The following is a 16,628-nucleotide window of genomic DNA, read 5'->3' as shown; positions in this document are numbered from 1 at the left end:
ATCTTGGGCCATTAGCAGTTAGAGTCTGAGAGATGCTTCTTAATAAGGAGGTTTGGCTTTACAGCATAGGAACAATGACGTTGTGCAGGTGTCTTCTTGCAGGACTGGTAGCAGTCATTATACTTCCCTAGCAACCACCTCACTGTGTTCTTGTTGACCAATGCTCTCTGGATGGAAGTGTTTTTCTGATTCTACCATGCTGTTTATTCATAGACAATTACAGACATTCCAGAAAGAGATTTTAATTGTTTATGAGAGTGTTGTTAGCTCATTAGGAGATGATATGAATAAGATAAAATCCTGACATGGGCAATAAACAAGTCCAGGAAGTAAAACCTCCCCACCACAGACTAATTATTCTTGAGGGCATACCTTGATATTTTGATCATAGGGTGGAAGAATAAAGGGGAGAGAAGAATGATTAGTCATTCCACTGGAATATAATTGGCAAAATACCAATAATATGAAACTACAACATGAAAGATGCAATTTCTTCGATAGAATAAACAAGAATGAAAAATCAGGGAGGGGGGAGGAAAGGGAAGGGGAGGGGAAGGGAGGGGAGGGGAGGGGAGGGGAGGGAAGGGAAGGGAAGAGAAGAGAAGAGAAGAGAAGAGAAGAGAAGAGAAGAGAAGAGAAGAGAAGAGAAGAGAAGAGAAGAGGAGAGAAGAGAGGTATAAGTTACAGACAGACCTAAAGAAACAAGGGGCACATTGACCAATAAAAGGTGTAGACCTTGTTTGGTTTCCAGTTTCAAGAGTTTGACATTTACAAGACAATTGGACATTTTAGCATTGATTGGGCATTTAATATTAAGGAAGTTTGGGATATGACAATGTCATTGTTGTGTTAAGAAAGAGACCTGATAGTTTAGAAATGCATCCTGAAATATTCATGTATGAACAATGTAGTGTCTGAAATTTGTTTCAAATTATTATGGGAAGGGATAAGTAGCTGGAGGTACAGGTGAAATAAGATCATTTGTGTATTTATAATAGCTGAAACTGAGTAATGAGTACAAAAGGGTTTATTAAACTATTCTAGTATCCTATGTATTTAAAGTTTTCTATACTAGAATGGAGAGAGTACACAAAATTGACTCTAAATTCTCACTCCCTGGTGATTGGGAGAACTTCATTTGCTTGACATTTATTGACTCAGGGAAGTGAGGATGATGCATTGAGTTTGAAATTATCGAACTTGATGTGATGAGAGGTTACCCAGGGGGTGGTTACAGGAGGCAGGTGGAAATAAACTCTTGACTATCATCTGATATGTTGACAGTTAACATTAAAAAATGAGAAATACTAGCAAAGCTGCTGTGGGAGCAAATAAGATGGCATTTACTTGTGTTCATAGATCAAACCAAAACTGTTTTTTGCTGATTACAGGCCTAAAGAATGGCAGTAAGCTGGAAAAGCATAGGAGACTGTAAGAATATAATTATTGTTCCTTTTTGTTTTGTTTTAAATTTTTATTGGTGCATTGTAGTCATACATCTTAATGGAGTACAAGATGGTAGAGGCATACACACACACACCACTCATTTATCTATCCCTTTCCCAATTCTCACCCCATTCCCTCCCTGTCCCTCCTCATGTTTGGCTTAGTGATTGACTTTGATATGTTTGTGAATGTATATCATGTACATTAGGGAATTTCCCTCTTGCCCTCTCACATCCCCCTTGGTAAAGTCATCTTATCTTATTTGCTCACCTATGGTTTTTACATCCCCATCTAGAGTTCCTCCTATGACCCTTTTTCTCCCTAGCTTCCATATTTTAGGAAGAGCATCCAATATTTTACCTTTTGTGACTGACTAATCTCACTTAGTATAATGTTCTCCAGTTTGATTCATTTCCCTGTAAGTGACATAATTTTGTTCTTCTTTATGGCTGAGTAAAATTCCATTGTGTACATATCCCATAGTTTTGTAATCCATTCATTTATTGATAGACATTTTGGCTAGTTTCATAGTTTGGCAATTATGAATTGTGCAGCTATGAACATAGATACCCATGGATTAGTTCAGTAGTTTGGTTTCTATTCTTATAGGTAGATACCCAAAAGTAGTATTATTGAATCAATGGTAGGTCTGTTCCCATTCTTCTGAGAATCCTCCATACTATTTTCCAAAGTGGTTGCACGAATTTGCAGTCTCACCAACAATGTCTTAGAGTTCCCACTTCTCCACATCCTTGCCACTATTTGCTGGTGTTTGTGTTTTGAATGATGGCCATTCTAGTTGTGATTGTTCTTTTCTCAAAAATGTAGAATAGATAAACCACCTGAGCCCTTTCCTGATTACACTACCACCATGAATATTTGTCATTTAGTAGTCACTGAGATGCTCCAATGGCTTAGTGAAGGCTCCAATCACCTTCACTAAAATATTAAAAATAAAGGCCTGTAAGTGATCTTCTGTTAGGAATTTTTGGTTTCTACTTTAAAAATAAAGGAGAAGCTGGGCATGGTGGCACATGCTTATAATTCCAGCGTTTGGGAGGCTGAGAAAGGAGGATCGCAGTTCAAGGTCAGCCTTAGCTACTTAGTGAGGCCCTTTGCAACTAAGTGAGACCCTGTTTCAAAATAAAGAATAAAAAAATAGGCCTGGGGTTGTAGCTCGGAGGTAGAATTCCCTGGGATCCATCCCCAGTACCACACACATGCACAAATAAATAAATAAATAAAAATAAAAATAAAGGAGAAAGTATAAAGCAAGTAAGAAAACTTCAGGCTTCCTCTATGAGGTAGAGGGATGTGACAATATAATAGAAATAATAATTTTTGGAATGATCTCTATCTTCTACATATTATGCTATTTGGATGATAGTCTTTATTTCATATATATTTTACACATTCAAACTTACTATATCATAAATGGCAACCAAAAACCTTAATTGCTTAAAATATGAGGTCACAACTTGGCAAGTGTTAATAAACTCTCCTAGGCTGTGCTTTCTGAAAGTCTTGGAAATGTAGAACCTACTGGTAGCAGATGTATTTGCTAGTTTATGAATCTATGAGAATGTTTCTGGATCCTTGGGTTATGGGGTGACAGTGATTTCAAAAGTATTTGGGTTCGTCGGTGGACATTTTTGAGACCCACAGAAATGAAGACAGAATAAAAGGAATGGTAGAACACACTTCCTGAGTCAAGGTTGGGGTTGCCTGTCGCACTCCAGCCTATGCTTGGCCTTTGTCCCTGGAAGGTGAAAGTGAGCTGACTTCAATGCAGCTTATATCCCAGTGGACCTTCTCATGGGGCTAAACAGGCCACAGTGCAGATGGAGAGACAGAGCTTCATTGACAAGGGCCATTGTCAATAGTATCTATAAGCAATCTACTCAGCATCAAGCATATCTAAGGAGTCAATATTCAATCCTAGGACTGGTTTTTGGGAGCATTAATGGCTCATGGCTCCTATTCTGAGTGTAGGAAAAGAAACTGAATGAGAAGTTCCTTGCTCTGTGAATGTATTCTCAGGTGTTTCTAGATAAATTTTCCCAGTGAAGGATTGAATTTCATTATATCTAAAAAGAAATCAAAATGACAAATGGGAAGTTTGTTGATGCCAATATATTTCAGAAGCCAAATTACAGAAAGAAGCACTGGAGAAAACTACATTCTTGAAGCAAGAAGAAAGTATTTTGGGGAAAAAAGTGGATAATTCTTTCAATTCAGAACTATTATTTATCTTCTGCCAACATAGAAACTATTTCATTATAAACTTCTTGAGGGGCATTCATTGCCCAGATAAAGTCCAGGTGATTGTAAGAAGGAATCTCCTTGTGGTAAATGAGATTGGTGAGTTTGGGAAGCAACATGGCAACATCTCGGGGATCAGCCAACACGTCACGGCCACCGTTCCACACCGCGGTTGGCACTGTCACAGCTGACACGTTGTAGTAGGGAGCTGTGGCCTAAACACACACACACGTGAGAAAGAACCAGAGTTTAAGACCATGCTGTAGACAGTGTTTATTCTCTGGGTAGACTGGGTAACATTAACTGATTTTTTAAAAAATACTTTTATTGGTGCATTGTAATTATGCATCTTGGTGACTTAGTTTTATAAGTAAATTCTAACAATGATTGCTTTGAGAAAGTCACCTTCATCCACAGAGCAAAGTGGAAGCTGTGTGTTTTTGTTGGGCGTTTTTCCAACTAATGGACCTGAGAATCTCCTGGGGGTCTTGCTAGAATGAAGACTCAATGGATTTGGGGGGTGAGCCTGAAATTCTACATTCGGAGTGGATGCTAATACTGCTTGTCCTAAACCATGATCTGAATGGCTTCAGATCGTGAATGCAAGGCTTTGTTACAAATTAAACACTGAGATTCCATCTCAAGCTGAAGGAAATTTATCTGACTGGGTTCTAACTATAGTAGATGGATTTTACCACTCTGAAGTATGATCTTCCTGAAATGTCCCAAGTCATTTACTTTTCCGTACTACTTTCCAGAACAGTAAGTGAATAGGCCACTGGGTTTTGTTTAGAGCTGTATTTCCTAGGTACTTATCTGATTTTAGTAAATCCTGCCTCGAATTCTGAGAAAAGGCTTCATCAGCCCCATTTCCCATTTCTAGAAAAATCACCATCAACACACAAATTTTAAGGAGATTCATACAGAGGAAAAGAGGGAACAAGAGAAATAAATCCAGTTTTTCCACAACCTAGAAACAATGTTGTTAGTTCAGACTTCAATAATATTCTCGTGTGTGTGCGCGCACGCGTGCGTGCGTGCGTGCGTGTGTGTATGTGTGTATGAAACCCAGGGGCATTCGACCTCCGAGCTACACCCCCTGCCCTATTTTTTATTCTTTATTTTAAAACAGGGTCTCAGAGGGCCTCACTAAGTAGCTGAGGCTGGCCATGAAGCATGATCCTCCGGTCTCAGCCTCCCGAATGCTGGGATTACAAGCGTGCGCCACCACGCCCAGCTTAATAATATTCCAATATATGAAGAACTTCTCTATTCTCAACTATGACATAGATAGCTTTTCACAACAAGGTATTTTATCATATGTAATATCTCCTCCTCCTCCTCCTCCTCCTCCTCCTTTAGTTTTTGTGGTACTGGATATTGAATCCAGTGACATTCTGCCTCTGAGCTATACCCCAGCCCTATTTTGTTTTTCATTTTACACAGAGTCTAAGTTGCAGAAGGCCTTGCCAAGTTTATGAGGCTGGCCTCAAACCTGTGATCCTTCTATCTCAGCCTCCCAAGTCCTGGGATTACAATTATGCAGTACCATGCCCAGCCTCTTATATTACTGCCTTTCAAGATATAAATAATTTCAACTTTAAAAAGCTTACCTGATTATAGTGCAGCATGTTCAGATATGTGCTTCCCCAGTTAAAAGCTTGAAATTTCCCAGACCTAGCAAGCTAATATAGAGAAATTAAAAACACAAATAAATAAAAATTCTTAGTAAGTGAAAATTAAATCCAGCCATTTCCAAGTAGTTTATTTTCAATCAAACAATTAACATATTTTATTCCAAATACAATTAGTATAATCTAGAATAAGGTACATAAAAAGGTTAAATGCAGCTCTGCTTGAAATAATTTTTCTGGCAAGCCTAATCATAAAATCCTTCATTTTTTTGCTACCCAAAATACTTATTTTCATAAGAGTTTTTAATTTACATGAATTGATAGGTGTTTCCATATGGCAGACATATGCTAGGAAAATATCACCTGACAGGAACATTTGACAAAATGTTTAAGGTCATGCTACAGGTGAAGTACAAGGGTTCAGACCCTCAAAATAAGCTTTAACGGCATTAATGATACCTGGGCCCAATGGAGAATGTCTTGAACAGAGGTTCCTGCTGGATTGTGTGCTAGGTAGATATCCAGGCGACTCTAGAAATCAAACACAGATGCACATGCACATATACATTTAGACATATACTTGGTTTCTGAAAAGTAGATAAGATCTAAGTTTTCCTATGTGAGCCAAGTGTTTGAGGGAAGCTATTCCTATAAAGAGATGAGTAACTCAGTTGTGTGTCACTTTAGAGTTTGCAAAGAGATTCAAAGAAATTTAGGGAAATAGTCCATTTCACCCAGACATTAGCAGAGTGGAGCCAGAGACATTTTAGGTCTCTGAGTCTGAATTCTCAGCTTCTTATTTTTTACCCAGTGTCAGCATGTAGTCAATAAATTAACTATTCACACAAAGACCGCTTGCTTTGGAGAACTTTAATGTATATGAGATGGTAATCTATTTATCTACATATGATAGCTATTATATATTTTTTCAATTATGCCATAATATATCTTGCTCAGTCCCAGCTGAAAAACGAAAGTTCCCTTCTAGGATTGCATAGAATAGTTCACAGTGAATCTTAGACTGTGGACAAAGTCCAATAAATTATCTTCAGGGAAATTAAAATCTGCCCCCAAAAGTATCATGAAAAATATGAAATCTCTTATTTTGTTTTATTTATTTTACTATTACTTTTCTCATAATACTTTTATTGATGGAATATGGTAATCTGCCTTAGTGTGATATGGATACTCCATATGCTTAGATCACTTAGTGTGATCTACTCCATATGCTGAATAAAAACATCTTTCAAATCAAGAATTTCCCTTTCTTTCTTTCTTTCTTTCTTTCTTTCTTTCTTTCTTTCTTTCTTTCTTCCTCTTTCTTTTTTTCTGTTTGTTTTTGATGGTACTGAAGATGAAACCCAGGGGCTTTCTACCTCTGGGCTACACTCTCAGACCTATTTTATATTTTGTTTGGAAACAGGGTCTCACTAAGTAGCTGAGGTTGGCTTTAAACCTGCACGATCCTCCTGTCTCAGCCTCCCAAGTACTGGAATTACAAGAGTGCGCCACCACGCCCAGCTAAGAATTCCTTTCTTTCTTCCTATTTTGTTTTTGCTTTTCAGTACTGGGGTTGGAACCCAAGGGCATTCTAACTCCGAGAGACGCCCCTCAGCCCTATTTTTTTACTCCTTATTTTGAAACAGGGTCTCATTGAGTTGCAAAGGGCCTCACTAAGTAGCTGAGGCTGTCTGAGAACCGCGATCTTCTGGTTTCAGCCTCCCAAATGCTGGGATTACAAGTGTGTGCCACCATGCCCAGCTAAGAATTCCTTTCTAAGAGAGGGACTTGTTTGCCAATCTAAGGGGAAAAACAAAACAAAACAAATATTTATATCTATAGCTATACCTATATCTCTCTATGTAGATATAGATTAGATAGGTAGGTAGGTAGGTAGGTAGGTAGATAGATAGATAGATAGATAGATAGATAGATAGATAGATAGAGGCAGAGATAGAGTCTGCAAATATCCATGGGAATGATCACCAGCATTAAGAAAACGATCTGAGCCAGGTACACAGTGCATGCTTATTGTAATCCTAGTACTTGGGAGGTTAAGACAGGAGAATAGCAGCTTTGAGGACAGCATCAGCAAGTAGCAATACTATCAACAACCTAGAGAGACCCTCTGTCAAAATAAAAATAGAGAAGACATAAGAGTATAGCTTGGAGGTAAAATGCTTCTCCAGTAACACACACACACACACACACACACACACACACACACACACACGCACATGAAAAAAAAAACACCTAAATCTTGATCTCCACGAAGCCAGAAGCTGGATCTCTTTTATCACCATCTTCCCAATGATTATAATATTTTGTAGAATTACACCTTTCTATTGATGAACTTTGATGTTCATAGGTATTCAAAGGTGTAAACTAAATCAACAATTATACTGTCTTATCAATGAACTTCAATTTTCATAGATATTAAAAGATATAAACTAAACCAACAATTTTGAATATAATAGTTGTCTCTATATAATAGTAATATCAGCAAAAAATTATATACTGCTAAGCGCTATATGCTTTGTACTAAGTTCTATATGCTTTACATATATTAGCTGATTTGAGCTCTACAATCACACATTGTGTAGATGAGAAAACCAGGACAGAGATGTTTAAATCGGTGTCAAAGATAGGATTTGAAATCAGGTTGACTGGCATCCATACAGTAAAACCTTCATTATGTTGCACTTTCTCGCATCAACTATATAATCCCAACTCAGTGCAAAGCAGGTAAAAATGCAGATCAAGAATACGGGCAAGGTGTTACATAAATAGTTTCTCTGAAATGTGCTTTATACAATTTCTGGGAATGACTAGCAGTATTAAACAAATTTATGAGAACACTTATTCAATGCTGTAATTTCCTTCCCCCAGAGAGAAGGCTGATTAAAATTTTGGTCAGGATCCTTTCATCACAGAATTTAAATGCCACCCCAATTATTTAAGTGGTCACATGTCAGTCATAAGTTTTTTGTTTTTTCTGCATGCTATTTACATACTTAAGGGGCAACCGGGATGATGAAAGGGGGGAAGAGGTGACAGAATTGGAATGGAATGAGGACTCATGATTCCTCGTGGGCTTACTAGAATCCCATGGACACAATTATGAATCTACTCCTAGACCTTATAAAGTAACATTTCTAAGTGATGATGAAAATAAATCAGAAGTTTTCTCAAAACATTCAGAATAAAAACATGCATACACACCGTGTTGAAGTTCTTACTATCATATCCACACATGATAAATAAGGCATTGCTGCAAAGTTCATCCAGTAGTTGACGGTTGCAGATTTCAGTACCAAGAAGTTGATCAAAGAAATCATGTGGTAAGAACATCTTGTCACCAAATATGAGCTAGAAAATAAAACAATTGTTAGAGCACGACAGTGGTCAAACTGCAGAAAACTCATCATTGTAACAACTTGGCTGTGGATGTTTTCTGACTTCTACATGTTGTTTTAGGAATTTCCTATACTTTCTCTCAATGAACTCCCACAATGAAGTGGTGAGATGAACAGGGTGGATATCCACACCAATGTCTATCTTTGTATTGAGAACTGTACTGGTTTCTGAGAGAAATCAGAAGATACGCCTTGCTATCTAGCTGGCTGATAAGGGTTATAGAATAAAACCCACGAAGGAAACAGCATGGTGGACTGTCATAGATATGTGCCAATATGCGAGATATCAACCTAAGTTGTGAAGAGATCAGGAGGGGAAACGGTGACCGAGCCATGTGTGAAGCAAAACCTTTAGGGATTTGTCTCAGTTCTTTTGGAGGAAAGTATTTTGTTTTCTTCCATTTTATACCTGTGGAAATATGAGGTTAACAACACAGTCACCATGTCGGGTTAATTAGAGCTACATTACACTCAGAATGTTGCCTCAGACCACTGACTTGGGTTCTAAATACATGTCTTTTATTTCTAAGTCACTCTCTTCCCTGCAATCAGAAAATCTGACCACAAGAAGAAATAAGCTCTGGATCAATGCAACAAGAAATACAATCAAGGTCATTATAACATTTTATTTTTGAACAGAAGGTTTACCAAGGTAGTATGACCATAGCTAAGGTCTCTGGTTTTAAACATACATGTAAATACTGAGTGGGAAAAAGAAGAGAGAGAGAACTAAATAGCACAAAAGCATAGAAGGGAATGATATTATTACCTCATATAGCCTGTGGTTAAACCATACTCCTAAAAAAAAGTGCATGTGGTGTGTGTGTGTGTTGGTTTCAGTGGCAGAAGTAGGATATAAACATAGAAAAAAGGGAAGAGTGTTAATGCACAACTTCTTAAAACTGTTATGTATACTCAACAAAGTACTTACTATTTGTGGATTTTTGAAATCCACAATACTGCTCTACAGAATCAATATCCATTTAGAGATTAAGGAAGCGCTTAGGAAAAGACCTCTTTGAAAACCAAAAGTATTTAATTAAGGTTCTTGAGATATTTGCTTCACTCAACCCTTCATTTCTTTCTTCTCTCTCTTTTCCCTCCTCTTTTCTTTCCTTTTGCTCCTTTTCCCAAGTTAGCATGGCCCTGGTGGGTTAGGTTTTTACTTAGACTATTTTGCTTTGATTTTACTCTCCGGTTCCTGCTCTAGGAGTAGAATTGCAGCTTTGACATAACCATGTAGAGTATTTGGTAAGTGAAACATCTTTGAAAGAGCAAACACACTCATAGGCATTGGTAACACACATAAAGCTAGTCAAGAACAAAGAAACAAATGGGAATCTCACAGGCTGCAGGGGATTCAAACATGGGTCAGCGCCATACAAGGATTCATGTGCACCTGTACGGTTCCATTTTGGGGTATGGGCATGCTTGTCTAGCCGGTGTTTTTGTTCTCTTCTCATTGCTTTGAAATCCACAGGCAACTGAGCACCTTTGATTCAAACAACTAAAGAGCATCACATACCTTGAAGAGAAAAGTAGGAATATATTCCATGTCTTTTAAAGGGCTTGTTGTATACTTCACAGTGGCAACTGGAGCCAATGCATAAAAGGATTTGATCTTTTTTGCTAGTGTGGGATTGGTAGAAAAGGCGATAAAACCTGAAATAGAACAGAGAACCAGGGAAGAAGGGGTGTTTGTGTATTATTTTGTTTTCACATGTGGGACATTATCTTGTTCTTACTAAAAGTGGCATCTGCTACAAGCTAAGCAAAAGAGAAAACCACAGAGGCCTTGGACCTCTCCTCTTTTCTGCTTGAGCTCTTACCTTTGGGTATGACATTCTGTTTTATGTACTGATAACTTCTGTTTTGTATTTTTAGCTCCTTCTTCTCCTATGAAGTTCAGATATGTGTATATTATTGAACACTTGATACCTCTTCTTGAATTTCTAACGGGCAACTTAAAATGTTCCAAATCTGAGTTTATGTTCCCCCTACCCGATCAACTTTTCTTATAGCCTTCCCCATTCAGGTTAATGGCAACCCCATTATTCTATGTCCTCAGCCACGTATCCTGGCATCATACTTGACTCTTCTTTTTCTCTTACACTCCATATCCAAACTGTCAATAAATTTTGTTGGCTCCATTTTTAAAAAATCTAAAAGAAAGATCTATAATCTGGCCATGTATCATTACTTCCACAGCTATCTTCGCCCCCAATCCAGGTCCATAATCTCCAGCATGAATTATTATAGGAATCTGCTATGTGATTCTCTGTTACTTCCCTGTTCTCCTTCAACAACCAAATAAATCTTACTATAGATAATTTAATTCCTCGATTCAAGATTCTTCTATGGTCTCCTTTTTGCTTATCATGAAAGCTGATATCCCTACAACAGCTAAAGAGTTTTGAAGAGCCTGCCCTCCCCAACCCCTGTGTAGACTGGCTTGTTCTCTCTCTCTCTCTCTCTCTCTCTCTCTCTCTCTCTCTCTCTCTCTCTCTCTCTCTCTCTCTCTCTCTCTCTTCTCTCTCCCTTCTTCTCCCTCCCTCACTCTGTCTCTATCCACACAAAGAATAGCCTCAGTGCTGTTCCTTGAACATACTGAGTGTGCGCAAAGCTTCAGCGTGCTTTTTCGTTCTGGAACATCAGCCAGCCAGGTTTATACACAATTTGCTTTCTGGCTTCCTCCTTGGCCAGAGGGTCTTTGTTTGTGTTTCTGTCTTAAAGTTGCTTTGATCCTCTCTAATGTTTCTTTTTTTATGGTACTGGGGGTTGAACCCAGGGGCATCTCACCTTTGAGCTACACCCCAGCCCTATTTTATTTTATTTTATTTTTAAAATTTGAAACAGTCTCACCAAGTTGCAGAGGCTCTCACTAGGTTACTAAGGTTGGCTGTGAATCTGCTATTTTCTTTTTCAGCCTCCCAAGTACTGGGATTACAGGCGTGCACTACCATGCCCAAATTGATTCTTCTTGATTTCCTCCCCCAATTTATTTTTATAGCATTATCACTGTTTAGTATATTCTACATTTTACTATCTTTATTTCTTTTGCTCTCTCCCACTAGAATCTTAGTGGTATGAAGGTAGTTTAATCTATTTAATTTATTGTTGTATTCTTTAGGTACATAATAGGCTTATTCTCTCTACATATGCTTGAATTAATACATAAATTCAGCCCAGAGACTATACAATACTGACTTGAGAGTCAGATTTTCTGAGCTGGTATCTGAGCTACCTTGTCAACTCTATTAGGAATAACCCATGTTACCTTGCACAAAGTATTTACCTCCTGTTTTGTTTGCTCATCTATTATCCCTACATCTTTTTTGGGTTATCATGGGCATTAAGTTTTATAATGAATGAATAGTACTTAAAATAGGTATGCTTCTCTACCCACTTGAAAGGGATCTATAAAAATGAAATTACCTGGTCTCAATGTCTTTACTTACCAATGGTAGTGCCCTGGGAATGACCAACATAGTGTACCTTCTCCTGCCCAGTTTTCTTTACAATGAAATCGACTGTGGCCGGTAGGTCATATTTAGCCATTTCATCAAAACTGCAAGAAAAAAAGATAAAATAAAACCAGTTATATTTTCTTGCTCTAATTTCTAAATTTCAAGCATATTTATAGCTAAGGCTCTGTTTCTATTTGAGAAATCAAAAACTAGATACTCTAAATCATTGCTGCTTAAAAATGCTTAGCAAGTGGCAGGTGCCCTTTGGGGGTGGCTTCTTACAAACAATTGACATCATTTCTGAAGCACAGTATCATGGTTTCAATCGAATCCAAACAAGATGATATCTATAGGTGGGAATGGAATGTCAGATTTAATAAGCATTTGCATGCTCTATTCCAGGACCATTGAATGTGAGTCTTATCCTTATTTATTTATTCTTCACAAATCAGCCAGAATAGTATTTTGAAAATGAAAATCCGCCCTACTTTAAAACTTTTCAGTGGCTTTTTATTGCACTAGAAACAAGCTCCTCACCCACCACCCATACAGCCCTGCCTGATCCGACTCTTCTCAACATCTCTCATCTCTTATGTCACGCACCCTCTTCCTCACTATGCTGGGGACACACGAGTTTTCTTTCAGCAACCAGGACTTCCAAAGCACTTTTGTGCCTCACCATTATCAGCGAAATTCAGTTTTGTTCTCTCCCTCTGGTCAGTTAAGTTCCAGGAGTAAGGCACAAGGAGATCAGTGATAGGAAACACTTAGTCATTTCTCCATGGCATTTGAAGGTTTTTCTTTTTTCTTTTTTTGGTGGTACTGGGCTTCCTGGAAAGCCTTCTACCTCGGGGCTATACTCCCAGACCTACTCTATATTTTTATTTGGAAACAGGGTCTCTTAAGCCAGCCAGGCTGGCTTTGAACCTGTATGATCCTCCTGTCTCCGCCTCCCAAGCGCGGGGATTACAAGCATGCGCCTCCACGCCCGGCTGAAGTTTTTTCATTGACCATGATGCAGGTTGCTGCTTTCCCATCCCCAGCTGGGTTTTAACATTCTCCTGAGTTAATATGTATTCTCCCTTTGGAATTTGCCGGGGGCAATGAATTTTCTTGCTTCAGCCATACTGTTCATCTCATTTGGAAAAACATACAGGAATCCCCTTGGGATGGGTACCAAAATTACAGAAAGTTTAAAGGAAAGGTTATCCTGGGAATGAAGCACATGGAAGAGTCCAAGAAGAGATAAGAATAAAAAATGGCTTTGGGTATAATGTGTTAAAATGAGACAGGTTGAAAAGAAAGAATGTCTGTGCTTTTAAAGCCCAGTGTTTACTTTTATTTATTTATTTATTTATTTATTTATTTTTCCTTTCTTGTGACACTAAGGACTTAACCCGAGGGCATTATATCTCTGAGCTACACCCCCAGTCCTATTTCATTTTTTATTTTGAGGGTCTTGCCAAATTGCTGAGAGCCTTCCTAAGTTATTGAGGCTGGCCTCCAACCTGTGATCTTTCTGCCTCAGTCTCCCAAGTACCAGGATTATAGGCTCCGGATGTTTGTTTTTAATGGCCCACTTGTATTGTCCTTTTCCTTTACCTGAAAGCCCAGAATTCAACTGAGTTTGGTGAATAGTACAAATTTTTCCTGGACCAAGTATTTCCTCTGCTATTTCCCAGCCACACATCGTAACCAGCATCTGCCAGAATGAAGGCCAGGCTGTTGTTGGGCAGGTTAGCAATCCAGTTTGTGGCTGATGCGAGCAAACCGTGCTGCAAAAACACGACAGGTCTGTGGCCTAGAGAAGAAAATTGTTTCAATCTTTACAAACTTATTTTAAGATAAACATGTGACTAGAAGTAAATACATTTGCTTGATTGGGTTGCATATATTTGAATGTCTTAATTATCTTTTCTCAGGTGGTTAGTTTCTCAGATGCCCAAACTTGTCAAATGTATACTTTAAATGTGTGCGATTCTATGCCAATTATAATTCAATAAAATATATTAAAATATTTGGAGGAAATTCAGCATTATGTTAACCTCGGTGAACTATAAGTAGCAAAGTTATGAGTAGTCTCTTAAAATTTCTATTCTTTGTGTACTTTATAATTTTCTGCAATGAAAAAAATGTTTTATTTATTTATTTATGGGTTTGGAGATGGAAACCAGAGGCATCTGACCTCCGAGCTACACCCCCTCCCCTATTTTTTATTCTTTATTTTGAAACAGGGTCTCATTAAGTTGCAGAGGGCCTCACTAAGTAGCTGAGGCTGTTTGCGAACCAAGATCCTACAGTCTCAGCCTCCCGAATGCTGGGATTACAAGCATACGCCGCCACATCCGGCGAAAAAAATGTTTTATTTTAATAGTATTAGGGAAAAAAAGACCTTTATTTGGAAAAGGGGGATAAGATTAGTTCCATACTCCTCTGCAACACACTCTGCCTAAGTCTTTGGTCCTTAGGTCTGAGCTCAGTTACTATATCTGAGAGCAACTTGCTTTAGTGGGTTAGGTTCCTTCATCAGGATTCCTAGTTTAATAGTTTGGGCACAGTTGTTGCATTGGACTTAACACATTTCATTACAAATATCTGTTTATTTATCTCATTGTCTTGACGATTCCCTTGACAACTGGAAATCAGGTTGATTGTTGTTGCATTTTCAGAACTAGCAAGATTCATTTAACACTTAAGAAATAAAAGGAGGGGAAAAAAGAAGGAAGAAATGGAAGAGGATGGAAGTGAGAAAGGGGAAGGATGAAGGTAAGAGGGAAAGAGAAAGAGGGGCAAAGGAAGAGAAAGCTATACCTATATTCTCTGAATTTTTCTTCCCGTAAGGGATTCGGTAGATTCCAAGGATGTAGCCGTCTTCAGTTATAACCTCATACTCTTCGCTAGGGTATCCCCAGAAGGTAATCATCTGACTCTAATGAGGAGAAATGATAGCTATATGTTTTAGTTGACTTTTAAAACGCATCGAATAAGTAGATGGTGTCAATTATATTGGATTGGTCACTTAAAAGTTTAAGCCCCCAGAGTCTAAAGCACAATAGTATCTGTTACATTTGCTAAGTGCCTTCCCACCCTTGGTAACTTACAATGTTCATATTCACTTCAGGGCTATCAGGTACTAATTTTTGCAAGAAACCATGTGTAGATCCAAGTGTACATATCAGAGTTGCCACGGTTAAGAGCGACCACATTTTGAATGGTCCTGAAACACAAGAATAACCCATGTCGTGATTAACCCATTGCACTTTCAGAATGCTCACAGTTGGTGATCTCTTAACTTTCTTGCAAAGTAGAGAAGTGCTTGAGTTTGATTGGCCAATAAACTAGGACATATGGACATTAGCACAGTCATCTTAATGTTCAACATATTTTTCTTCTTAATTACTTTTAAGAACATTTCCGACTTAATTTTGAAGTCCTAGTGAAGTAATTTTAATTAGAAAAAATGCTCCAATTGTTAGGGGGAAAAACATCATATTCTCATTACGCCTTGTGTTTAAGACTTTAACTATTTTGAGAGTTCAGTGTGGGAGCGAGGGTTGTATGGGCATTGACTACCTACAGATTCAGTCTCAATATGATGTGCACTCAAACCTATCATTATGCTTTAAATAAATGTTATTTATATTGTCACTTCATAAATACTTGTTGGTTTGAGGTCATTATTTTGGATTTAAAAGCTGTCATCACCTCCTCAAAGTGCCACTCATAAATAGAGAAATATATGAATATAATTTTAGAAAAGTAAATTTAGAAAATCTTTTTTTTTTTGCTATACAGGAAATTGAATTTATGTCCTAATGCCTGGTAGGCCGGTGCTCTGCCTCTCAACTATATTTCCAGTTTTAATTTTTTAATTTTTATTGAAATGTTATCTCATTGACATAACTTAGGTGGGTCATGAAAATTATAAATCAGCAATATAATTTATGATCTGGTATCTTTTGTCACAGTATTTAACGACAAAAATAAAAATCAGCATTATTAGATCTAAGAATGGACTCAGTGGTAGAACACTTGCCTAGCATGTGTGAGATCCTGGGTTAGATTCCCAGGACTATTAAAAAACAAGTATCATTATTTTGAAAAACCCAAGGAATTTTTCTGATTCAAGCCTTTCATATTTTAAGGTAAGAAATAGAAACTCACTTCTTAAATAATAATTTTAAGTAGACTGAATTAGTGCCACTATAAAAATGATTAACCCATCACATAATTATCTATCCAATTATTAGGCTTTTTTATAATTAGTAAGCAAAATAGGACAGAAGAAATATAGGCTAGTAACAAAATTGTGCTTGTTATAAATTAAGGAAAATTTCTTAGAACATAAAATAGCTTAGCCTATGAGCCTATTAGTCATCCTTTAAAAGCTGAGTAAGCTGCAG

General features: G+C 37.7%; 1 protein-coding gene across 1 annotated transcript; it reads right to left on the bottom strand.

Moving 5' to 3' along the window:
- Positions 1 to 3,689: 3,689 nt before the first annotated feature.
- LIPF (lipase F, gastric type) lies at positions 3,690 to 15,431 on the bottom strand (the record flags this gene model as incomplete). Its single annotated transcript, XM_080695167.1, has 9 exons — positions 3,690 to 3,923; positions 5,322 to 5,393; positions 5,802 to 5,873; positions 8,565 to 8,711; positions 10,284 to 10,420; positions 12,217 to 12,326; positions 13,828 to 14,026; positions 15,037 to 15,154; positions 15,327 to 15,431. 9 exons carry the CDS (start codon positions 15,429 to 15,431, stop codon positions 3,690 to 3,692), a joined length of 1,194 nt encoding a protein of 397 aa, XP_080551293.1.
- Between the last annotated feature and the right edge of the window lie 1,197 nt (positions 15,432 to 16,628).

The sequence above is a fragment of the Muscardinus avellanarius genome, assembly GCF_963383645.1.
Source record: "Muscardinus avellanarius genome assembly, chromosome: 4".
Lineage (NCBI taxonomy): Eukaryota > Metazoa > Chordata > Mammalia > Rodentia > Gliridae > Muscardinus > Muscardinus avellanarius.
Note: the sequence above shows the minus strand (reverse complement) of the source record. Positions and strands in the feature narration are given on the sequence as shown.